The 26,252-nt window shown below is 43.7% G+C and overlaps 1 protein-coding gene across 4 annotated transcripts in view; it reads left to right on the forward strand.

Annotated features, from left to right (window-relative positions):
* Positions 1-26,252, forward strand: part of COL26A1 (collagen type XXVI alpha 1 chain) — a 191,930-nt gene that overhangs the window by 41,432 nt on the left and 124,246 nt on the right. For 3 of the 4 annotated variants that reach the window (XM_080365412.1, XM_080365414.1, XM_080365413.1), the window contains exon 4: positions 7,324-7,427. In XM_080365412.1, coding sequence (XP_080221538.1) covers positions 7,324-7,427 — 104 coding nt within the window. The remainder of the gene's footprint in view (positions 1-7,323; positions 7,428-26,252) is intronic. The other variant, XM_080365411.1, reaches the window with a different exon arrangement.

Below are 26,252 nucleotides of genomic sequence, written 5' to 3' on the forward strand. Positions count from 1 at the left end.
TGGTGCCTGAGTTTGAAGAGGGGACACAGCCAGATTTGTATGGTGTTGTGCTTGACTGTAATGCAAAATGTCAGTAAGCCGTTGGCATTATTTTGACTTTATAGTATTTTTCCCAGCTGCAACTTGAAACAAACTGTTTTCATGTCCTTGTTTACAGGGAGTCAACCATATCTGGGAGAGCTTTTGTTCTGCCAGCACCCGTTATCGGACTGCTCACTAGCAAAAGGGACGCTAGCCAAAAAAAAAGGCATCTCTCAACCTCGTGGTGACAGCTGAGAGGGGCTCTCTGTTAGAGAGACTCTGCTTGTAAGCAGACATCAGTGTGGCCAGACAAGGGTTTAATCCATTTCCTGTCTCCCATTCATTCATGTTATTTTTCTTTCCCTTATTGCACAAACTGCAGCTCAGGGTCAAGCCTTTGACAGAGGAGTATCTGTGAGATCCCCAGACTAGCAGCTTCAGTTGTGTGATGTCCTTGCTGTCTGTTCACTTGCTCTTGCGAAGCTGGCAGCTGTACTTCTTTTGCAGGAATGTCGTCATCTTGGCTGGGATGGGATGAACTGCTCAGTTCTTGCCCTCCACCCCAGACTTTATTTAGCTTGGGTGCCGAGTTGCTTTGGAGCAGTCTTGGCTAGAGGCTTTCCCTCAGCAGATCTATTCTTGAACTCTCTCCATTTGTGTAGTGAAGGCTTCAGCTTCTGTGCACCATAGAATATGCCTTTGCTTTGTCACGCTACGAAGTGAACGGGCAACTTTCCAGCGGTCTGGCTGAAGCTCCTAGTGTACATATAAAAATCGCATGCCATTTATCTGTCTGAAGGAAGGGATAAAGTCTCTGGCTTGGTGTTTCAATGGCAACCTCATCTCAGGGTCTCTGCTGCCTGCATGGTTGCACCCAGCTGCCAGTAAACCCAGGCATCTGAATAGGAAGCCTTCTCCTGGGCAATCGTTTTGCTGCAGCAGCTGCAGGCTAATGCACAGTCCTGTCGTGCTTGGGACACTATGCTTCTCGAGGCTCACTGAGAAGGGTGATCTCCTAGGTCAGGCAAGGATTTGAGACCTGCATTCAGTTGCTGGAGCTTTGTGACTTCCTGTGCCTTTGGTCAAGTGATGCCACCTCACCTGTAAGATGAGAACAGTACTTCTTTTGTCTTACTGTGGTTTAGGACTTTGAGACTAGGACTACTTGTTATCCCCTCACTGGCCAAAATCAGCCTTATTTTGATTAGAGTAGTTGTGTATGACTGTAGTGCTCAGTAAAACAGTATTTCAGGACGTAAATGAATGTTACAGCCTTCAGAAAACAAACATTTTCTGCTTCAGACTTCTGTTGCTATGAAAATCCCTGTCATCTCTGGAAGCATGCTGGTTCAGATTGCGGCAGGATATTCTGATTCCTCTTCTACTTGTTTCATCCTAGAAAAGTTAATGTTCCCAGCAAGGATGTGTGAGGGTTTTTTTTATCCTGTGAATTTTTGCTGTACTTGGTGGTCACAGAGCTGTTTCACTCTAGCATTTGAGCATCCTGCCTCTGCTGCACTTCCTGGCTTCAGAGAATCTGAAGATTCCCCTGGAAACCCATAGCTGGTTTGTGCAGGTCTGGGCTTACCTGGGCTGTGTACTTCAGCAAGAGCTATTGAAACCCCAAACTTGAAGTTACTAATCTGTCAGCTTCAAACATTATTCAAAGGTGGGAGAGATGGAAGGGGAGAGCATTTTTGCGACACAGCGAATCTGGGCTGTCGTGCCCCTTCCAACTGCAAGTCATTGCATGGGGTTTGTTTTCCTTTCAGCATTCCGGCTGGTTTGGCTTATCACAAATACTGTGTGCTTTCAATGACATTTTTAATGTAAGCAGACTACACATCTTGCATGGATCATTTTTGCCATTTGGTGATTTTGAATGTTGGGTTTTCTTTTTTATTGTTTTCATTTAAACTGAACACATTTCTTCTCCTGGAGGGATTTTACAAGCTAGTTTGCAGAGTAACAAAGAAGGAATTTTGCAGGCTCATCCATTTTGGTCTTCTCTGCTTTTGAAGGCTATTGCTACAGGGTCAGTAGGAGAAGTTTGGGATCTGTCACCCAAGAGGTTGGCCTGTAGCTGATTTTACTCCTCAGTTTCAGAAGTAGTAACACCACAGGGAAATCCTTCTCTCTCTCTTTCTTTCCAGTCAATTGAATAATAAATCACAGAGCTTATTCCAGTGCATTAGGATTGCTATTTGAAGTCCAGTTACACACAAACTCTCTTATGTGCTTAACTCCCTTATTTCTCTCCAAGATACACAGTCATGTGCTTGCAAAAAGATGCCTGCTCTCCCATACACACACAGAGTATAAATAGAGGATGAAGAGTGCTCCTGCGAACAGGATAGATAGAGGCTCTGGGTGTATAAGAGATTTGAGCTGTAGCACAGAAGTGTGTTCTGAGGTTTGAGAACAGGTGTAGATGGCTGTGTGCTGCTAGCTGGGCACAGGTGGAGGGCCGTCTGCTTTTTAGAGTGTGCACAGGCTCACGTGTCCTCAGGCTGCTAATTGAAGGCTTTTTGATCTTGTCCAGACATGCTGTCTGGCCGCTCTGCCTCCTTGCTGGTAGGGAAGCGCAGTGCTGCTCCTGCAATAGCACTGAGATCTAACTGTTACAAAGACAGGAGCTGATGATTACTCTGGTGGCATAGAAACATGTGTCTGTGTCCTTTGTCTGTTTCTTGGGACTGAGAGACTAGTGCATTGCTCTGTACAACTTGGGGTGGGAGGTGTCCAAGTTTCTGTTTTCTGGGTTTTAGACTTTTGGTAAGTTGTGCAAAGCAGACATGCTCAGAGTTGGGAGTCCTCTTCCTCCCCTTTGGCAAAGGCAGGAGATACATACGGTGGCCTCCAACACTCCTGCAGCCGCAGGTTTTGTTTTTTTGTCCAGTGTCTGCAGGAGCATATTTGAAACTCCTCTGGCTACATTCTTCCCTGGGGAACTACTGCTTTTGTGCTAGGGAAGTTGGAGGAGGTGAGGCTGCAGGGGGAAAAAAAAAGGGGGGGGGGGGGGGGAAGACTGCAGGTTTGATTCAGAGTGATGCTCTCAGCCAGCCTTGTGAGTATAAACATGATGGTAAAGCTATGCCTTGTCCCCACATCAGCTGTGGCACTGGTTTGAGGTGAAGTTCTCTGTGGAATACTGACAGGATAAGGTACCTGGTGTAACCAGTGCCTGGTAAGCTTTGAGAGGATAGTTACAATGGCCTGCCTGCAGTGGGGATGGTGGCTGTTGGGAACCAAATATGTTCTTGATAGCTTTTCTGAGAAACAGACTCTCTGGGTACAGCCATAGGATATTCTTTTCTATCTTAATACTTGTCCAGCTCTTTCCAACCTCCTTTCTTTCCAAGGCAACCAAGTGCTTCAAGATTAGGTTGCTTAACCTGATGTATTAGAAATCTGTTTTCAGAACATTCTAAGCTTCTATGGGGAAGCTTAGAATGTCTGTAAATCAGAGCATGGGTACCAAAAGTTAGAGGAACTACCATAAACTTTTTGGTATTATTTTAATGCAATGGTAGCACTTGTTATAACAAAAATGGATTATCCCTGTTGAAAAGACAATATGCTGCTTATATTTACAGGGCTGGACTCACTGGGTTGACAGATGGCTTCATTGCCATGAGAGCAGTAGGTAAAAGAAAGCTTGGATTCCTTGGTTTCTGGATTCTGTGCCAGTCAAAAATACAGTTTCATTCCTCTTCTTATCCTGAAACCCAGCAGTAAGTGATGTTGAAACTTTCAATCTGGAACTTGAATAAAAATGAACAGAAGCCTCCAAAGGTCACTGAGGTCTCCTCGGGCACAAACTGCAACGGCCGAGTGAATCACACTAACAAAACAGTCTCTTGTGATGTGGAAATGAGTTTCACGCCTTCCCTCTCAATGTGGGCTTCATGTACAAATAGCTTTGTTTCTAAGTGTCAAAGGGCAGGGCCATGAAGGGGGAAGGTACTTCCTGTGTGTGACAGGCTGTCCTGCTTGGGTCATGGCAGAGATCACGCCTTTCTCTTTGACCTGATTTTTGAGGCTGTGATCCAAGAATGTGACACTCTTTCCCTTTCTTGTGTCATGACTGGCTTTTGTGTTCAGTGACACTTCCTTGGGAGCAAGGAGAATACATCCTTGTGTGCTGAGGCGTGAGACTCAGTGGCTGCCATCTCCTCAGTGTGTCCTGACCTCTCCAGCATTTCCAGCTTCATACCCCTAAATCAGTTAATCAGTCACCTCGCGCTCCCTCCCCACTTCCTGGGCAGCCACTTAGACATGAGCAAGAGACTCTCCTTTTCCCAAATGGTGATTGCATGTGGATCAGCTTGGCTGACACTGTTCAGGCAGTCTCCAAGGGCAGCTGGGTGTTTGATCTGATCTAGTAACAGCAGTGGCTGCTAGCTGAGTTTTCTGGGTTCTTCCCTCAGCATTGCCTCACTCCCTGGGATCTTGCTGTGAGCTTCAGCAAGTATGATGCCCATCTCTTGCAGCAGAGTGGCAGGTCTGGTAGTGCTTGGAAGCCTTTTGCTGAAGGGGACTGTGTATGCTGAGCACATCCTTTGGCTGCCTGGGAAGTGAAGAGGTGTAGGCGGTGGCTCACCCTAACCTCTTACTGTGATTTTGCAGGTTTTAATGCCAGTCTTTGTGGCTTGGGTGACATCCAAGGGAAAGGCTTCCCTAGACTGCTACCAATCCCTTTTTCTGCCTGTTGTGTTTTCCACATAGTTTCATTCCACGGCTTCTGATCTTTAGCAGGTATCTTCTCTTTATCTCCTTTTTCCCATGTTTTTTCCTTTCCCTCACTTGCAACGCTTCAAGTATCAGAGGGTGGTGATGCTTTTCTAAAGGAGTTGTCTTTGCTCCCCTTCTGGGCTAGCAGTCAGAAGTCTGCAGGATGTGATGTGATGATACATGTAACAACAGACCTTGGTGCTGTGTCACATGACTAGGGAAAAATGATGCTAGAAGAACAGACCAACTTTAGAGCAAGCTGGAGCTAGCAAGCTGGGACCACTTTGCATGCCTGACTGCACAATGCTGAACAGAGCTGTGAATGTCAGGACTCTTCCAGGAAATTCAGGGTGGGTGGTAGGCTGTGACAGCTGAGCTTCTCATGCCCCGAGAAGTCCTTGCTCGTTTGAGGATTAAACTATAGCTACTTCCCCGACACAGAACTGCTGCCAAGATTCCAGTCTGGCTCAAGCCACTCTCCACACTTCATAATGAAGTTTGAAAGAGCTTTAACATCTTGGTGTTGGCAGAAACATAGTTTTAAAATCACCGTGTGGTTGGAGACTAGCTGGCTCCGGACACTGGTAACAGGGCTGGAGACTTTCATCTCAAGGTCAAATCCAGCTGTGGTGTTAGTGACAAAGTCATGAACTTCTGACTGATGGTTCGAGGCTTACATGTGGAAAGATGTCTAGAGTCCAACGCCAGGACTGGGAGTCAGGAGACTTGGGTTCAGTTCCTGAGCTTTGCCAGAGCTCTTCTGAGAGACCCTCAGCAAGACACTTAAAAGTCTTCATGCCTTGGGGGTCTCTGTGAAAAAGCACTGATGAAGGTCTACCTACATCGAGGTGGTGCCAAGTCCTCAAACTCGCTCATGACTGCAGACTCCTGAATACCACTGGATGCAGTAGTGCAAAGAACTAGGTGGGACAAGCTGGCTCTCTCCAGCCCATATTAGACAAGTGCCTGGATCGCAGTTGTCGGTATTAGCGGTAACTGGCGTGCTTTTTGGCAACTTGGAGGGTGAGGACGTAATGTTCTCGGGAGACAGCATTGCTCTCCCATCGCTGGGCTTTGCTGTTCCAAGTGGAGGCAGCCCCGTGCTCAAGGCGAAGCTTGAGCTTGTGCGGTCCTCCTGTCTGGTGGCTATAGAAGTTGGTTTCTGTGTTTGGCAGCTGGCATAAATAATCAGCAACAGCTTGCTGAGAAATTAGTTTCCCCAAGACTCTGTTAACCATGACCGAGCTGCTGCCTTCTTTCCAAGGCATACACGGGTAGAGTCTCCTGGCAAGCCTTTGTCACTGCTCTTCAGAGTAACTGCACCAGTGTCACCACAGTGCCATCCTGGACGTACACCTGTGCCAGCTACCCCTTGGCAGAGGTTTGGGTGAGATACATGCAGTTTGTAGCTCCATGTTGGCCCTGTGCCCAGCTGAGGCTGGGGCAGCGCTCCGTCTCCTGGCAGCTCCCAGCACTGCGGCAGGAGACTCTTCCCCCAGGAGACCGGGGTGCTCGAGGCCAGTGTTTGCCGAGCCTTGAGAGAGAAGCTTCGAGCTGTAGCCTGCAACACTGTAATCCCAAAGCTTCAGCCTCTCCCTGTGCTTGCCAAATTCCTTTGGCTGTCAAATAAGGGTAGGAATTTTGAGGGGAGCTTGTAGAGTATGACTTCTGTGTTTGCTTTTAGCTTCGCGAATAGCAGCAGAGACTTGTCTGGCTGTATACTGAGAAAACTCTGGTTTGCCAGCTTTGAAGGGCTGCTGTTTTAAAAGAAAAGCATTGATACAACTGTCCATTTTGTGTTGACTTCGGAGTCACTGTTGCCTTGCATAGGTCTGCTTGTGTCTGCAGGTGGATCTCTAGTTTCCAGCGGGGCATAGCAGTACTTGTGCTTTAATTGGGACCCTGGGAGTGCTGTGTGCTGTACACGGGGTTAACGAATGTGTCTTGCACCGAGCCTTGGCTGTGATGAGGAAGAATGTAACCCTGTTTCACGTAGGGAAAACTGAGGCACAGGTCAGCAAGCAGGAAAACAGGCTTCTTGCAGATCACTGATGTAGTCTTGTGTCATGATAATCTTTGTCACGATGATGTGCTTATATACCCCAGATCTGAGTGGTGAGGGTGGAAGAAGGAAAGACACCAGAGATTTATGCAATTTTTGAGAGTGCAGTGTTTTGGAAGCACTGTTAGTACGGAGTGAGGAAAGGTTAATGCCAGCCTTTGTTCAATGTCAGAGAAATCCACATGGAGGTAGAGGGAAACAAGAGTCATCATCCCTGCTACTTGCAGTGACTTTGTAGTTATGCGACCTCCACAAAGCATGCTGGTGTTACTTGTGGGAGAGATGTGGAGAAGAGCCAGAAGAGTATGAAGGTTTAAGGAGAAAAATAAGGCTTGTTGAATCAGATCCACGCTGTGGTGTAAACCCTTGCTTTTATTTTGCGTGTCTCCTTTTTCTGTGGCTGGGTGCTCTGGGAATACATCCGGGCAGAAAGATGTACTCTGAATTAGTTAACACACCACCCCTGAGTAGTTAAGTGTGTTCTGCTGACTTCTTATTTGTGTTAGTTACAGGACTCTCATCAGGCCCACGTACAAAATGTCCTACCGAACTGTGACCACGCTGGAGTGGAGGTGCTGTCCTGGCTTCACGGGGAGCAACTGTGAAGAGGGTAAGTTATCCAGCAACACATCTGTCCTTCCAGAGCAGCAAAGGGATGTGCAGATGGACTGGCTGGGTTGAGCTGCATTTTGTTTCTTAATTTGCTCTCAAATACAGGAGCAAATCACCAGTTCTCTTCACTCCCCATTATTATCTGAATGCTCACACACACACTCTGAAAGGTGGTTTTGGAAAATAAACCATACTGAATGCTTGCAAAGATTGCAGGGAGGGGGAAAGAAAGTGAGAAATAGGTACTCGGGGATGACCTGTTCATAGATATGCTCATGCTTGGCGTCCCAATTGCACAGTCCTTCAGAAAATGTGCTTTCTCCACGTCAGTGTGTTATCTTCTCAACCTTCCACTGTGATCACCATTGATTGCTGTAGCTGATGATGAAAGCTGGTCCCTAAATGGCTGCTTCTAAGAGCTATGCCTGTAAGGTCTGGACACAAATAATAAGTGTTCCCAGAGAGCCTTGAATTAAATCGGGGGTCTTTGGTTCCCCTTCCTACCTGTCCCCCGGTGCAATAGTAAAGTTCCACAGTGCATGTGGAAACACAGTTCTGGGTTTGGTATCTGGGCTTTCACACAGAGGAAAACAGGGCTCTTTCCAGAGCTGGAAGAAAAGAAAGTAGTTTCCCTTTCTTATAATGATGGACAAAAAGGCATGTTTTGCACTTTCCTTCCTAATATTTTCTGCTTTAACTGTTGCTTCTGGGGCTTTGAAACAAGTCCTGCTTCTCCATCGTGTTTCAAGTTTAGGCACTGATGCATCTGTTGAATCTGCATCATGAGTGTTCATGGCTTATTATGAATGGGAGAGAAACTAAGACTTGAGTTTTCTGTTCATTCGCATCCGGTCAATGCTGCTGGCTGGTCGTTGGGGGTGTCCAACGTCTCAAACTCCTGTTTTGTAGCTGCACCTTGCTTAATTTGTGCTGTGGTGTCTTGGTGCTCATTGCATAATGCAGGTGAACCTCTTGACTAACAAAACAACTTCCTAGTTACAAAGAATGATGGTTGCAAACAGCAGCTTCAGGCTGCTGAGGAAACAATAGCTTCCCAGAAGTTCAAGAAAAGTCTTAAAAAGTGGCAAAGCTACCCTAAATTGCAGTCTGCAGAAGAGAACTTTGCATTTTAGCATGCTGCTAAAAGAAGTGAGCCTTGGGAAGAGAAGCTGCTGTGTGCAGCTTGGGTTTTTACCTGTTGCTGCAGGGAAGAGGGATGCTGAGGATTGTGGCAGAAGTTATTTCCAAATTAGCTGCAGCTCAGGCTGGCTGAGGATCTGACCAGGGACCCGAGAAGCCTGTGTGCGCAGCCCATTCGTGCCTGTAGGTTTGGACAGGTGTGAGTAATTACAGCTTAGTGGTGCTGCTGGTGTAAAGGAGAGAATCCAGCTCCCTCCCGCAGTGCCAGATCTGTCTCAGCAGAGTTCAGTGGAAATAAAAAGCCAACATAAGCTTGTTTGAGAAAGTCAGCAGCGATCTCACAGGAGCAGGTCTGTAGAATGAGGTGACAATTTTATGCAGTCAGTTTTCAAGGTGGAACTGTTCTTTTGGGCTTGGATACAGTCTGCAGAGTGTGAGCAGAAAACCAGTAGCAAGCTCTCACTTTCATGTGTGAGATTCTTTTTACATTCCCCCCCGCACCCCCCCCCCCCCCCCCCCCCCCCCCGGCTCCTTAGAACATCTGGTGCTACCAACAGTTCCGTATTCTTGAAAGGAAAAAAATATATATAACCCCCCGCCTCCCCTTCCTAGTACAGCAGGGTTGTGCCACTCTAATCTCTAGCAGCAATATTGATGCTGCTAACTAGTGTGCATAGCTGCTCAAGCTGTCCAGAGGTATCAATTTTAAAACTGAAGCATTTATTTGCTCCTTATGTTAATTCTTAATGTTAGTGTTGCATGGTATTGCAAGTAAAAAAGGCTGAGAAGAGGTTTTAGGGCTCTTTGGCAACCTGATAGAAAACTTTTTGTACTCTTCCCTTTCTGCACTCTCTCCTGCTACAACTCTGATTCCACTGAGAGGGTAAGATGCTTACATCTGTGTGGGTCCTTCCTGGAAACAGCAGACAAAAGAAAACAGAAAACTAAACTGAAACAAAACAAAACCAGTGCAGTTATGAAGCCACAGCAAATTAGCAGGGTAGAATCTCAAAATGCTTCCTTTTTTTTGGTGTTAGTTAGATTTCTCCTCAATATTTCATTTCACTTGTATGTGTAGCTGGTGCTTTTGAAGCTGATGCGAGGCAGGTATGACTGAAGGCAGGCTAGACCTGCACTGTTTTTAACTTTCCTTCTCGCTGTGTTGCAGATGTTCTAATTCATTGACAGTCACTCTTGTTCTCCATGTGTCAGCAGAATGGCAATTACAAGGGCTTTGAGCTTCCACTTCAAGATGTCTCCTGTTTCCAGAGGCTGAAGTAAAAAGTTTTCTTTCCCAATGGGCCCTGGAATAGTAAGATTGCATTTTCATGAGTAGGACAGACTAAGCCAGGAGATAATGGATTGATGAAGCACACAGAGCAGTTTTGGGAGTTGTGTGTACATGGGTATGGCTGTGGGGTCCCTTCTTCAGTCTTGATAGCGTTTTTAGCATCTTGAGGCTTGAGAGATCCTATTTATTGATTCCTTCTTTATCCCTGTTGAGCAGGGTTGATACTTGCTCATTTTTTTGTGCTGTTCTGGAACAGTGTCTTTGGGGAGCCACTGTAACCTATCTGAAGGATGGATTGTTTTTACAAGCTGTCCTTATGGAAGGCCTTCCTTGCCCTTCTAAAATTTATTTCTTTTAGCATTTTATGAGGGAAGATAGGATGGTGGGAGGGTGAACCAAGGAAACCAAGTCAAAGAACTTGAAATCAGTCAAAGGCTGCAGTGCAGCTGTTTCCGACATGCATACTTGCTTGTTATCTCCCAAATGACAGGTCAGCTTCTCTTTTACAAAGGAAACAGTCCAGTGTGGGTGTCTAGCCCCGAAGTATGACAGTCTTATGATGAGAATGGCTTGCTGTAACACACCTTCAGTTACTCATCCACAGTAACATACCACACTGATAAAGCAAGCTGTTAAATGCAATTTGATTATTACAGAGTGTCTTGACCCTTAGCTAATAAGTTTAGCTGGAGTAAGTAACCACTTAACTGTCACCAGCTGGCAGGCACCTACATTAATGCTGAAGGCTGCACATTGTTTAGATTTAAATTATCGTGGGAATTTAACTCTTGCCTTGTAGCTGATAAAGAGCAGCACGGTCTGGAGGAAGCCTAGTTCTAGAAATGGGTGGAGATTTTGCTGCTTGGTGGGGTATTAATTTACTAAGGCGGGGATGGCTGATTCCAATTGTTTCCTTTTTTAAGTGAACACTGCTTGGGGCTCATCCCCCTTGCCTTTGTTGCTTTGCCCTCACCCAAAGGTATGTCAGCATTTGAAAGGTCTCTAATTCCTTTATCGTTTTTGTACAACTGTGACCAGCTAGTTGAGTGGATAGTTAAAAATCACCAGTTGTATCGGGGCTTCCTAGAGGGTTTCTTGCAACTTTCTCGGATGGAGAAAGAGACTTGATGCAAACAAGTCTGGTGAATTTAACTGTCAGTAGATGCTAATTTTTATTTTCCAGTTTCAGGGTTTTTTGTTTTGTTTAAAGTGGAGCCCAAGCCTAGGACAGGAAATTAATCCACTGAGCCACCCAGTCTGCTTACTGCTGATATAAAGAACATATGGGTGAGGGCAGTGCAGAGGTGAAGTGGTTTAGCTATTGCAATCATGCATCAAGCTGATTGATTTGAATCCAAGATGATGCTGACATTTCAACTCAGCCTTTTTTCTATATGGCTGAAAGTTCAAAGGCAAGTGCTATCTCTCGGGAGAAGAAAACTGTCCCTAGCAAGTTCAGGCACTCAGCATTGCCCTGGAGCTCTCCAGTTAGACATGGTCTTATTTCACTTTACAAATCTAAAATAGATTTCTTTCTTATGTTGCTTGAATTTGGGACAGTAGCCAGTGTCCTGTTTATCCCAGAAGCAGATTGATGGTAGACAGCTTAGCTGTTTGAGCAAAAAGCAGCTCTAAGGGTAACCCTGGCACCTCTAAAGTGATGCCATTGGGATTCCAAGCTTACTGTTTGGGTTTTTTTCTTTCTGTAAGAATGCAAGTAGTGTAGGAAATTTGAGTAGCCTTGTTAAAGTAATGGTTTGAGAACTTCCTTTTTTTTTTTTTTTTCTTTTCTTTTCTCAACACCCCCCACCCCCCCATTTCAGTTCTTGGAATATTTTTACCTACTTTTAATAACTATTGTTTGCATCTTGTCATCCTGATATTTTTCAAACCTCTTAGATTCCCATGTGTTTAAAATTTTGAAAGCAGCATAAGAAAATTTTGTCTCTGTATGGTAGAGTGTAAAAACCCTCTCCTTTTTTACTGCTGGTTCACAGTTTCTTGGTCTCTGGAGAAGAGATGCAGAACAACACTGCCAGGAAAATGTTAAACTAGCAAATGCAATTAGGATAGAAAATTTGATGAGGCCATGAGAATGAACATCAAAACTAGAGACCTGAAAGTTTGAAAGCCCATTAAAGTGCTCTAAAAAGAAGGGTATTCGAACTGGTGTTAATGGGACCTTACTTCTCCAGGTCTTGGTTTGCTCCCCTGTGAACTGTTAAACATAGAACTGTCAATCTATGTGAAAATACAGCATGAAGGTTATGGAGTACTGTTTCCCATAATATCACAGTAGCTCTTCACTGCTACTGAGCATCCCTCATCATACCCTTAGAAACTGAGAAAATGTAAGAGAAGACAGTGGGAGTCGGGGCATTGCAGTCTGTTCCTACTGCTGCTGAATCCTAGGACGGTGATGTTTTTCCACTCCAGCAGAGTCCAACTCCTGCCATAACCAAAACAAAAGCTTCTGTCCCAACAGTGAAATGCTCCCAGGGGAGGCTGTCTTGGTGCTCCTGGATAGCAGGGCAGTTCCATGCTGCAAATGTCTGGCAGGCTGAGGCACCTTCCTTTCAAGTCTGGATCTAGCACAGATCCTTGCACCTGTGTAGTTCTGTACTAGACTCTGGCTCAAGAATTCCTTTAGTGAAATACGACTTTGCTTTTAAATTTTGAGATCTTTGTTTTAAAGTCCAACATTTGGTTCCACACAGCAAATTTGCTTCTAAAAATATCTTCTCATTCCAAAATTTAATGTTGCTTAAATACAATAAGTGAAGTATGTGAACACATGTTATAGACTAAGTGCAACCTGAGTTTTGTAATAATTGTCTAGTTAGTAAAGCAATTAGTAAGTATGTAGTAAAATGTACTAACTCTGCAAACCTACCTTCGAAAATATTTCATAAAAAAATATTAAAACAAGTTGATCACCTTTGATGGAATTGCTGATGTATGACAGCAGCTTTCTGAGTAATGATGTTTGTGTACACAAGTGTTAGATAGTAGCTTCCCTTATGTTTTCTTCTGTATCATACACCTCCTGCTCCTCCATATGTTATACCTCCTCCTGCTTGTGTTTCTGATGGCCTCTTTGGGAAACTTCAGGTGGACCTTCTGTCCTGTATTAAACTACTCTACAATGTGTCACCCAATTCCTATCCACTCCCATCAGCATGCTGACCATGCAGCAACCTTTGGCTTCAGGCATAACATGTGTCACCCTTGATCAAATTTTCTGAGGAGTTCCTGGAGTGTGTGGTCACTGTTGGAAGAATCCACAGCCTGCTGAGAGCGCTTTCTGGCATCAGTGTTGTGTGACTACTCGAACAATTTCTAAATGTTCATCTTCTCTTGATACACAGTCAAAAAAAAAAAAAAATCCCTGTCGGATTTCCAAAGATTCTGACACTGCATTCCAGCATCTGAGTGGTTTCATTTTTTTTGGACATTTTTAATCTGAACAGGGAGAATTTTATTCAGCACCTAATGTCAAAATATTTGGAGTGCTAAATATCTGCAGATGTTATCTTAACATAATTAGAAAAGCTGTATGCTGTACTGTTACATTCTTCCAATTGTTTTAGCTCCCATCAAATTACTGTGGTATGTAAAGAATCTTTTATATTTTGAGAAGATATTTGTTTGCTTTCCCAAATATATTGGATGCTACTGTTTGTCTTAGCTTTGTAATTCTTAATTCACAAGTGACAGACCCACCTACTTATAGTTAATGTCTTTCCTATTAATTTGCCTTATTTCTAATAGCAGTGGACATAACCTTAACTTGGGCAGGGCTAACACGGGATCAGGCTGCAAGACTCTGTGTATCTGGTCTGCTGGGGTCATTCTCACCATGCTGGCAGGGTTCTGCCAACTGTTGTCAAAATAGACATACATGTGGGGCTGCTTTAACAACTTCTGCCTGTCCATAGGTCCTGATAGAATTATAAGATGGCCGTGTTTTCTGGGAGGTGGTGGGATGCAGCAGGAGAAAGAGCTGAGGAGGACATCCTGGGTAGTTGACTTGAGCTTCTGGGCTCCTACTACTATAGTAAAGCAGGTTTTGCCATTATACAGAACAGGTGCCAGTAGCGAGGGATGGCTCTTTCATGTCTCTGCCACTGTTGCTGCTTCCTAAAGAAGTTTCATCTTCTGTGCAACAGTCTTTAGTGTATAAAAACAGTACAGTAGCAATTGTGATCCTAGAATTGCTGGAAAGACCAAAAATGGTGAATTATTAGAATAGATGGTCTACAGAATTGAGTAGGGTCTTAATTTCTGCCCATTAGAGATGGGTTGGGTTGGTTCTGCCTTGAGGCTGGGAGGCTCTTGAGGTCTTTTTATCTGCTTCGGTGACAAAGCAGGGAAGTACTGATGAGCTGGGCTATATTAGAGGCAATTGTTGTCAAAAATATTTTCAATTGGTGACTGAAGCTGATGTAGGCAATGCTGGTTTCAATGCATCCTGCTTTGATTGCTTACGATCCTGTAAAGAACATAAAGGGTTTTACACTCTACAAAGCAGATAAACAACTAGGAAAAGGTCCACAGAAAGAAAATGCTTTCATTGAGGAGTTATAATGTGCTGGTCACAGGAGTAGGTGAGTGAAATTTTCAGGTTGTTGCTTGTAAGGTCAGCCGAGGGGACACAGTGCTCTCGGAACTCTGCTGTGAGCCTGTAAGGAGAGCTCGAGGCAGGGGGGTGGAAAAAGTAGACCTTTGACTTCAGTAGCTAGTTACTGAATGGCAAACAATGCCAATTCTTACTCGCCTCTGGCACTAATGTGTGTTTTAGCAAGTTAGGACTTTCTGATGGGATCAGTTTGATTAGCCGGGAGAATGGAAGAGTGGAAGTGTTGGGCACTGCATATCTCTTTCTCTTGACTCAAACAAAGATTTGAGGGTGGTGGACCTGAAAGCCTTTAAGTATTTTCTATTAGATTTCTTTAAGCACTCTTAGGCACCTCTTGGGTGGTTGATTAGTTAGATATTGAAACTTGTGCGCCTGGGTGACCTCTAGAATTTGAGAGGTGTGGGTGAGAGGTATGAAGAGCCCATACGACAACCTCTTGACAGTGTTCATCTTCCTTTCATAATCCTTACTGCCTTCTTCAGGCCTGTGCTTTTAACTCACTACTTTCTCATGTAGATGTTCTCTTCAGAGCTGTCTTCCCCCAGAATTATCACTTCTTTCCCATTCATCCTCATTATGATGGACCTTTTATTTTCTTGAGGCTATTGGAAGGGAGTGGCTTTTTCCCATATGTAAGACTCACCTTATTACAGCCCCTGGGATAATAAATCTATTTTGTGAACTTCTAAATCTGCCTAGGAATTGGAGGGGATTTCAAAACACAGCTGACTTCTTTATTCTCCCTGCCCCCCCTCCCCCTTTTTTTGTATTTTTTTTTTCCAAATCCATGAGGGCCGTATCCTTCAATGGGTTTGCAGTTCACGTTTGGTTTGGGGAGGGGTTGGTTAGTTGGGTTTTTTAAGTATTTGGTCTTATCAGACTTCACAATCTGTGGTGAAATCTTGCAAAAGAAGGATGACCTAACAAAAATAGAGATGGCTTTGATTTCATTAGGTTTAGAAATGCTTCTGACATAGAAGCAATTCTGCTTTTGCTGCAGGGAGAGTAAGAGTAATTACCACTAGTGTATTATTCTAGAATAATTATCACCAGCTCATGCTAAACTCTAATCCTGAGGACAGTCATCCGCTCAAAGAGCAGTGAATGGACAAGATGGACAGGACACTTTTTTTGTTTCCTTTTAAATATTTATTTTGGTAAGCCACAGCTAGCAGAGTGATCTCCCTGAAAACCTGTCGGAACATGAGTTACACAAGATGAACTCTTGCCCTTTTGGAGGAGTCAGAGAAGTGTATAATGATGAGAGCTGAGGTTGAGTGTTCATAACTTGGGGAGTTAGCCCATGTGACGTATTTGCTGCTTTCACAGATGGTTGGGATGTGTGAGGGCTGGATCCTTTGATTTCCAGTATCCAAATCTGGAGATATCTTGTGACGGCTACTAGTTTTGCTGCCTGCCTTCCTAACCTTTGTGGGATGAGTTGATGTTGCTGGACCATTAAGGATAAAGGAGGGATGACCTGGAGGAAGCAATTTTGTGTAGACGGTTGCTGTTATTAAGAGTCACATGAAAATAGCCCAAAGGTTGGAGAACTTAACTAAGCCATCACTTCTGACCAGGTTAAGGACTTTGGACTGATGCAGAGCATGCTGGAAAGTTCATGCAGCAGCTGTGGTGGCCTCCTCTGGAAAAAGGAGGATGTGACACTTTATGATGTCAGTCCTGCAAATGTAGTTAGTACCAAAATAATGAAAAACATTCTCCTGAAAAACTCCACCCTTTTTCTTTTTTTCTAGACAAATTCCTGTCAGAGGTGGTGGAGGAAGGGAGGGGTTGTGTTTATTACAAGTTAGCAATTTTTGGAGTGCACACCACACTACTAGTTGCATGTGAAAGAGCTAAATGAGATGAATAGTTCCTAACTGGTGTTCACTGTTTGTTTTAATGCCTTTCAAGTGAATTACAGATAACAGTGGCAGAAGAATTAAAACCACCCACTGAAGCTGGTTTTGAGCTTCCTGGCTGCTGCAATAACTTATTTGGTTTTTTGATCAGGACTAGAGAGTGAGGCTTAGGCCTTTAACATGGAATGCCTACAGTTGGGAGGGGTGGCAGTGAAGAGGAGTATCTTTCTTTCACTGGATTTGCGAGGCAGTTGCCCATTTAACAAGCTGCTTTGTGCTTAATTTTTGAGCATAACACTTATGAAATCACAGCTCCCTCCCCATCGCTTTTCAAGGGCTTAATTATGAAATGTGTGGACTTAACATGTTTGACAGCAACATTGAATGGGGTGGTTCCTTGAGGAAGAACTTGTTACATTTCTTCCAGGAGAATACTTGAGTGGCCCAGTAATGCCTGATATGCATATCTTTTGAGCACAGTAATTTATTTACTTTTAATTATCCTGGATGTCTGGCCCTAGAAGCAGTGGAGACTTATGTAGATGTTAATGTTGATGAGGATAAGGGAGGGATGAGGGGAATATTCCTGGTTTTCATCCCTAGATATAGCCTTCACCTCTATGTGTTGACTCTGAGTTCAGTTCTGCTGTTGTCTCTTATTTCTGTCTTTTCACGTGCTGGAGGAGAGATGAGAACTTTGCACCACATGAGTTCAAAGATTCCTGTGCAGGGCTGTTCTAATAATGAGTTGTCACTTCGTATGTGATGGAGGAATATCTCATAGTGCTGAGGTTTAAAGACATGAGAGTGAAGGAAATTCCTGAAGATGGGAGGCTTCACTGCGAGCTTTCCACAGACAGCAGATGGACAGACCAAAGTACTCTTTTTGCAGAGAGTTTTCTAATAATGTTAAACAAAGCTGTTGACAGTGCAAACTGTTTGCATGTGTAAGTGGTAAGAAGGGTATAAGGTGTTGCAAGACAAAGGGGAGAGAAGGACGTAGAGTTTACAGGGAGCAGTGCAGTTGGTAGCAAGCTGAACTGGAGTCAAGCTTTAGGGGTGAGGCAGATGGAGATCCTCCTTAGGGACCTCCCCCCCGCCTTTTTTTTTTTTTTTAATGTAGGCTTTTTCTTAAATGAGTTAATGCAATTGGTACAATAACAGTTGTCTTCTATGATAACTAATTCCAGTTGTGGGCTACTTGAAAATACTGACTTAATAAAGAGTTCATGCAAGTGCAGTACCTAAGCAGGGTGAGCCTCATCCACACAAAAGCTTTCTTCAGGCAGAAGAGATTTATTGGGGAACTAAATCCCCAGTACAGCTGTTACAACTATTCTGGGATGCCTTGCCAGGTGGAAATGGGATTGCAAGGAACTGGGTTGCAGGTGGAACTGGGGTTGCAATCCAGGAGTAGGAGCAGAAGTGGATTTGATGGAGAAGTGTGAGACTGGTTTCATGTTTTGTAGAAAACTTCAAGGTGAAAGCAAGAGGTAGGTGTCAAATTCCCATGTTAACGAATCCTAGATTCTATTCTTATTCAGTTCCTGGTTATTAAAAGGGGAAGCAAAAGTGTTCTCCCAAATGATAATTTCTACTGGAGCTGAATTTTAGTTTAACGTGGCAAAGTGCTAGGCAAAGCCATGTTCAGTGCGTGCCATTCCAACATCATGTCTTCTCTCCGTGAGCTAGTTAGCAGGATAAAGACAGCAAAGTTAGTACAGCTCCGTTTGGGAAGCTACAGGAACGTACGTTAGGTGGAGCAACTTCAAAATACACAGTTCACTCAAAGAACCCCTGTGCTGTAATTAGTAAGGGTTCAGACTGTGTGAGTGCAGGTGGGTGTATCAAATGAAGTTGTACCGGGGACTGTTCTCAGTCCAGTATGGCTCACTGTTTCATTTTAAAGTTCAGGAACGGAGAGCGTGCTCTGATGAGATCTCGGTGTGTTGGAGGCTGAGCAGTACTGGGAGTACGTGGTAGACTAGGATTAAAATGCAGTCAAATCTTGACTAAATTGTAGAGATGGGCAGAAATATGAAGTGAGGTTTTGTTAAGGACAGTCAGAAAGGCAGGAGTAATCAAATGCACGAACCTTTAAATGGAACAAGATTCTGAAGGTGATGGGGTCCTGGGGAAGGGAATGGAGTCTGTGGAAGGTAGTAGAGTGAAGCTGTGCCCTAAACTCGGGAGAAGAAATGCCGTGCTGGAGTCTGGTGCTACAAACGCTCTGACCAGGTGTAACGTTTACTACTGATGGATCCATGAGACTGCCTGACACACAGCACTTAAAATGCTTATGGGGAAGGGGGGCCTGCATGTGTGTGTGTCAGTGTTTCTCAGAGAGGTCAGGTTTCAGCATCTACGGGGACTTCAGCCTTGTTCCTGCTTAATTCATGTGAAAGCTATTCCGAATTGGTGCTGCACATCTGAGCCCTGTGATCTTAAATACCATAAGGGGTGCGTTGCATCTGTGAAGGAAAGTATTTGGCTGGGAAAGGAATATGCCTTTTGTAGTTGATGGGACTTGAATATGTTGTACTGTTAAATAATTATATTGGTTAACTTTGATTACTAGCTGGAGTAGTTATTAGGTGCATGCTACATATGCAACTGAAAATGGCATCAGCACAAATGAGCTTTTCTAAAAATAACATAATTGATAGTCATTAAGGGCTAATATGTTTTTCAAAAACTGGATGAGAAGTTGGTACAGACTCATTTTAATGACTACACGCTTGTGATTACAAGAAGTAGGAAACATTTAATCAGTTCCTAAACAAGGGTAGCACTGCAAGATATCCTGATTGTCACTGCAGTGTAAAGAACACTTGTTGAACGGGTCTTCAGCAACTTTACAGTTCCTAAATAAATGAAGGCTGGGAAAAACTTGCTGGTGAACTTTCTGAGGAAATCAGCTATGATTCTATGCACCATGAGCTAGATTTTGAACAACATTTTAATAAAATATTTATCAAAATGTGTAAGAGAGTGAAACATCATGATTTAAACAGGTTGTACTAGGTCCCTCAACCACCAAAGCAGGAAAGACGTTAAGGAATGGCTCTGTGAAAATCCCCTGTCATGAAGTTCATTGAAGACTGATAAATTTTATTCTAGGCTCATAACATATGCTTCTTGCTCAGGCTCCTGATTTGTCTCCTCCTTGGATAGTGTGTCCAAATCCACAAGTAACATGCAAGTTTGCATTTCATTTTGAGCCCAGCAGGCATACGGCAATGAGGTTACAAGACCTTTCCAAGTGAGCCTGGAGGGACTTATTGGCTAGAGTTTGGATTTCTGGCAAGCAGCTTACTCCAGCTCTTTTCTGTAATAAACTCAGGGTTCAGTCCCCGGCCTCTTATAGATACAGAGCACTGTTGCGTGTCTCTGGATAATCAGTCACTGGAAAGGCACAGATGTTTCGAGATGCGTAGCAATGGGTGCAGCATATAAGAAAGGCAACATCGGGGTCATACTACAGATGCAACCACATCTTACATGTGTTCTTTCTTGACAGGAAAATTCTTGTAACATTTGCGGTTTTCTGGTTGCTAATGCCATCAAATGAGTAATGCAAAAACTAATAATGCTTGTGACTTATTTGCTGTTCATTAAGTCTTGCAATGCCATGGATGGCTGATGCCTCTACCGCAGGCAGATCTAATAGAAGCGCATTGCAGTAATTAAGAGTGGGGTGCAAGATTGCCCAAGGCAATGGCTTAAATTAGTTTGAGCAACAGTTCTAACGAAGTCAGAAGGATTATAGAAATACGTGATGAGGAGATGTCATAGTCCTTACCTGATTGTGGAGATACTAGGAGATGGTGGAAGAAAATGCTACAATATTTTTGGGTTTTTTTCCTCTACATGAAATATGCTCCTTGTTACACAAGCATAAAAGAAGAAAACAGACCCAGGCAGGATTCATAACTTGATGTTTAATTTGTTTGTAAACAATGACTTTTGTAGCAGTAATGCTGAAGAAGTCTCTGGTGTATATCCACTGTGGACAGTGCAGGTGCCTATGTTGATTGGTAGGTGGTCCTTCATTTTAAAAACCTTGAAGAACATTCATGGCAGATGGGCTTTATTTAGACTACTTCCCGCTGCCAGTGACCATGTCAAATGTGGCTCCCCAGCTCAAGTGCTAGAGGTTTCTGTTGAAGGTGTCAGGTCTTGTTCTCATGGGAGGAGTGTTTTCGGCTGTAGAAACAGCTGTGGTACCATTGAGACACTGGCAGAAATTGTGAAGTATCTTGGTTAATTAGTTCTTCTCCAGTGGCCAATTTGGGCAATAGAGACAAACCTATTGCTGTTGTCAGCCAGTGTTTTTTAGCTTCGATGGTAGAGGCCTGTGCTTAAGTAACAAAGGTTCTGGTTTTCTTTTTACTGGTGCTGAGAGTTGTTAAATCCATATGGCTCATAGTACTTGTGTAGTGATGGCTCCAAAGGCCGCAGCTAGCTGTATTGCTGCAGGGCTTTGCACTGTAAAATATTATAGGCCATTAAATAAGGGGAACAAGCTACTCCTCAACTTGGCTTATTTGATCTTTTCAAACTTACCCTCAAGTGATTAAGCAAACAGTGGCTTTTCAAGCATTCTCCAGTTGTTATCTGCTGAACACATCTCCCAGTGTGATCTGCCAAAGTTGCCTTGAACACTGTCCTGCTGCGATGTACTTGCTAGTCCTTGTGGAAACATAAATAAGCAGTTATTTCTCTTGCATCTAGTCTGTCTGGGTGGGATGCAGAGGCTTTGTAGTGGTTTATGTTTAACATAACATAAACTTGAAGATTCTTGCTTTTGTCTTAATATTAGCACTCACAGCGAGACAGCAGCTTTTTATTAGCTACACAGGAAAATAAACCATCCTCCTTGCTATGTGAGTAGTTCAAATTCATTTACAGTATGATGTGTCTGTACAAAGGTATCAGTCTTGCCCTGCACTTGTCTTAGGGAAGCAGAATGACTACTAGCAGTGGTAGCTAGGCTGCTAACCAAAGAACTGGAAGCTCTTCACAGAACAGTAAGTAACAAGATTCTTCATACACTTAATGGGGGACATGAATGAGCATTTAGATGTCTCTGTCTAGTGGAGACTTTTTTTTTTTTTTTTTTTTTTTTCCCCTAGAGTGAGTGTCCTTTGACACTCTGCACTCCTAGACCTGGACAAATGTGAATACTATAAACTCTGGGATGTAAAATTTCACCCTGCAATCTGGTTTTTTTTTGCTGCAAGTTCAGCTGTTAAGCTTTGGTCTTTGTTGGTTTAAGCAGGAGAGACAGGGTAAAAGTAAATTTCTCTCTTGAAAGTCATTAAAAGCATTAAAAACAGGAGAAAGAGAGGAACATATTCCTGAAGTACATAAAAAGCTGATTATTTATCTGTCCTTTGTCCTTGGAGTTGTGATGATCCCAGAGTGAGTGAGTATCCTTTTTCCTATCCACATGGTGTTGTATCTTGTTTATATCTCAAATCGGCAGAAACTCTGATCTTCACCTGGCTTTTTATGGCAGCTTGTAGGACTGTAAATGAGAATATGCTCTGACAGCAAACCCTAAATCAACCTTTGGTCACTGCAAGCTGGAATGATTTGAAAACCTGTGTAACCTTTTGACCAAACTTGGGCTGATGTTCAACATCTTTAACAAGAACTGAAGCCAGAACAGCCTTGATGACTTCAGATTTTCATTATAAGCCAGCTGTAGACCCTAATGTACACTCAGGTTGGGACAGAGAATATAATGGGTCAGCTGCACCATTTGGGCAGGAATGTGCTTGCTCCCTTGGTATCCAGTGAGCAATGGTGTTCTCACTGCTGCTCTTTACTTACCCGGCACTGAAAAGCAGTGGCTGCTTTCTCCTTTTCAGCACCACTCTTGAGCATCAGCTATCTCGGGGCAGTTTTGCCAGCATCTGTCATGGTTTTCCTTTGCTCTCCAGCTCTCACCGTGGCACTGAATGGTGTGATACTTTGGGCTGTTCCCTGTGAATAATCATTACAATGGTGTGCTGGGTTTGCTGGTCCAGGTTTGAGACCCTGGTGTGCATGTGATTTGGAAAGTATGTTAAATCCCTTGTTCTGGCACAGATCCCTGTGTGCATTGATGTCACGTCAGTGTGGATTGATCCAGGCAGGGATGCAATAGATCTGCATCTGCATTAATTGGCTGAATAGAAACTAGCTTCAGTTTGCGTGCAATAATCAGCCTCTTATCTAGCCCTATTAGTGCAGTAGCATGGGCTCTCTCCTGTTTGCTATTAGCTGAAGTGGTTCCCTGTTTCTGAGTGGGTGTTGGAAGAGCTAAGAAGTAATTGTCAAGTTGTTTTTCTGACTAATACGGAGGAGAGTTGGACCACTGATGCTTATGCAAGTAGGAAAAGTAATATAACAAAACTCTGTAGGACTTGTGTAGAAAAGGAAGGTGATTTTATTTTCAGACACAACAACATGTTGATTCTACCCACTCCCATTCTTGTAACTGTGAACACTTGTGTGACATGGAGAAAAACTGACAGTGGTCATCAAGTCCTAGGTCTTTTGGGTCTTTCCTTACTGGTGATAAAAGCTGGATTTTGGACAGTCTTTTATGGCTTTTAGATGTCAGCAAATAGTTATGACATATCCTTTTGACTTAAAAGGTTTGCTTGCTTCATCCTCCATAACTTGTATCCAGGGCTGATGCCCATTGTCTTTGATCTTGAGTATCTTCGTGGCTATAGTTTGTTTTCCCATTGAGTGAAAATGGAAGAGGCATGGTGTGTGCTGTGGTGTAACCTTCATGTGTATTTCATTCCTATCAGTGTTAGTGTTTCTGTCAAAAAAACAGTTGATAGTTGGACTAGATGTTCATAAGTCCCTTCTAACTGGAACTGTTCTATTGTGTGGGAAAAAAATATTAATTATTTCCCTGTGTGTGACATATTTGCACCTTTTGAGATGCATGTTATGGACTGAGTTCCACCCAATGCACCTGTAGATCCAGGTTTCTGTCTAGGATCTTTGGGTTGCCTTTGATGTGACGGCACAGGAATTTGTCTGTGCTTGCTGCATTAAGACAGTTTTGATATGCACTGAAGCATCCTCCTGTGTGTTCTGATCCTAGCTCCTGCTCCTTCTTGGCTGTCTCTGGCTTATGATGCTAGTTAAAAAACAAACAAACAACCAAAAAACCAACAAACGCAACCAAAAAACCAACCCAACCAAAAAAAACATCAAAACCCAAAACATCATTTAGTGTTCAGGTTGCAGAGTTTTTCCTGTCATTCCAATGTCTAAATTCCACTTCATTGATGTGATAGGGTGCTTCAGGCCACGCTCTCCAGGACAGTGATTGCAACACCTCATGTGATTAAAGTCATTTGGCCAGCAGTCCTTATCACCACAGGGTTCATTCCTCTAGTAAGAGTGACTGGTGCATGTTAACTACACTGTGGTTCCAGCTTTTGTATCCTCAGGATTTATGTCTCAATAGTGAGAATATGCTGGTATTTGTTGTTATCCTGCCTGCGACCCAGAGGCTTACTTTACTGGATTTGGATAACTGGTTTATGGTATGGACATGTGCGGCAGGGTCCAGTGTGACTGTAGGCCGTCGGTCTCCATAGGCATACAGTAGATGCTTTTATTGCCCTTGCTTATCTGGCTGTCCTTCACTATTTTAATTTGAACCATACCAAATAAAGCTGCCTGAGAAATGAAGATTATCTGTGGTATTCGTCACTTTCAGGAAGGGGAGTTGGTTCAGTGTTGGCTTTTAGCATTTGCTAGGCCTTGTCTCCTTGACAGAAAACAACAGACTAAAACGATTACCAAGAACAGCTGCTTAGAAGGGGCTTTGGGTATTTTTTCCGCTTTTGCTGACCTGAACCACAGCAATTATAAGTTCTGGTTATTGTAAACTTACCACAGAACACAAGGCATACCTTAAAATGATGTCATGTCTAGACACACAATTCAGGTATAAATTATGGAGAGAAAGTAGCTTGTTCAGTGGTTAAACTGTAAAAATTTAACAAGATATTTCTGTGTCTCTAGCTTTCACTCTTGCATACGTATTTCTTTACCTCTTACCAGGAGAATTCTGTGACTGCCTCTTAATTTTTTTGTGTTGGGAGATGGAATTTCCTCCCTGTTCTCCATTTCATTTCCTATTTCTGCCTTGCTGGGTCTCAAGGGAAGCAGTGTAGCCATCTACTTAGAGTCCAGAACGAGAGAGGAAGACTCCTGGGTCCAGTCATGACTCAGGCAAGGTCGCACAAGGGGTGATATACGGCAACCTTTTAAAAAACTGGCTTGCTGTTTGGGGTAGCTTTGTTTTATGGGGTGGTAGGGGAAAGAGAACTCCACTGTGGTACCCAGATGCTTGATTTTCAGAAGTATTCACTATATACAGTCTCGGCAACATCCCTGTAGCCTCTAGTGGGGTTGTGTGGGCCTTATGTTTAAGGGTAAGTTGGGACTCTGTTTGGTTATGCTGGTTGAATTTCTGTCCAGAGTCCCTGCTGCAGCTCTCCATGGGAATGGTGGAGTGTAGATAAGATGTTGTGGGCAATCTGGTAGCTGGGGACTAAACCCTTGTAAGCTCGGAGGATGGCAATGGCACATACTGCACGGAACAGCTTATGTCGGTTATTTGGGCATGACTCCACTGCTTCAAGGGAGTGCTTCCCTGCTAACAAAAGCCTTGGGAGCCTGTTGATGTGTACTGAAATACAGGTCCCTGCACTTGGCCTGGGCTTAATTCCATGATGAGATCGGAATTGTTGGCTTACCACCTGGTGTAATCTATACCCTTTAGGTACCTGCTATGAAATGCAGACTTTGGAGGTGGAAGGGGCCTGCTGGGTTAACAAGCTGGTGCAGGACTATTCTCTATAGCATATTCTGTTGTGCTTTTCCTGGCCTAATTACACAGTCCTCAAGTGAAGGAATTTGGCAAGAAAATTCTTCCGTTTTAACTGGTATTTGATTTCAGGTTCTCTTAGTAAGCTTTTTTCAGTCATCTCCATTATAGCTTGCTGCCATCTAGAATTTCTTTTCTCTGTGTACATGCCTGTTGTGGATTTTGCTTCCAGGTCTGGATATGATGCCTCTCCTCACGTGAGGAGCACCTTGGTCTCCTCGAGTACCAGCTCTGTCACCTATGTGCCTCCTTAAGGACAAGGCTTCCGCTTCAGGCTGATAACTGTGTCTGGATCTAACTCGTACTATATCTGGGCTCTCACGATCTGTTGTAACCCATAATCACGTTAGTTTGTTTCCTGAAAGCTGTCTACACTGCAGGTCTCTGGAGACAATTTTTAATGCTTGGCAAGCAGAGATGGCAATCGATGGTATAGTAGTTGTTCTGTTGGCAAAAGCCATAGGGACAGTTTTGAGATGCACCGAAAAACTGTTTCACTCTGTTTTCAGTGCATATGGCAATCCTCTTGTTTCCAAAAGTGCACATGTACCTGCAGTATCATTAACTTTGTGTCCACTCTGGCAGCTGGTGTGCTGGGAAGACTTCTCTTTGGTATCCACAAACTTAGGTGGACAAACCCTAACCCTTGATTCACTCCCATTTCCTGGCCTTTTTATAATACAGTAGTTAACTTTCCGGTATGCCATATAGAGGTGCTGGAACTACAGCTTTGCTGTCCTGACCTGATGTTTGTGATCAGAAAGTCCCAGTTTGCCAAGGCCCTTTTTTGCTGTCCTACTTTCCAGGATCACAGCAAGACTTGTTTTCATTGGAATGTGTTTGTATCAGTTGTTTCTCCTGGTCTCTGTCCTTAACCAGTAGGGAATTAACTTTTTTCTGCATTGTTTCTCTGCATTTGCACGCTGCTATGCTGCTGTTTGCAAAGTGTTGTGTGGAAGGTGAACGTTGTGTGCAAC

The sequence above is a fragment of the Falco punctatus genome, assembly GCF_963210335.1.
Source record: "Falco punctatus genome assembly, chromosome: 1".
Classification (NCBI taxonomy): domain Eukaryota; kingdom Metazoa; phylum Chordata; class Aves; order Falconiformes; family Falconidae; genus Falco; species Falco punctatus.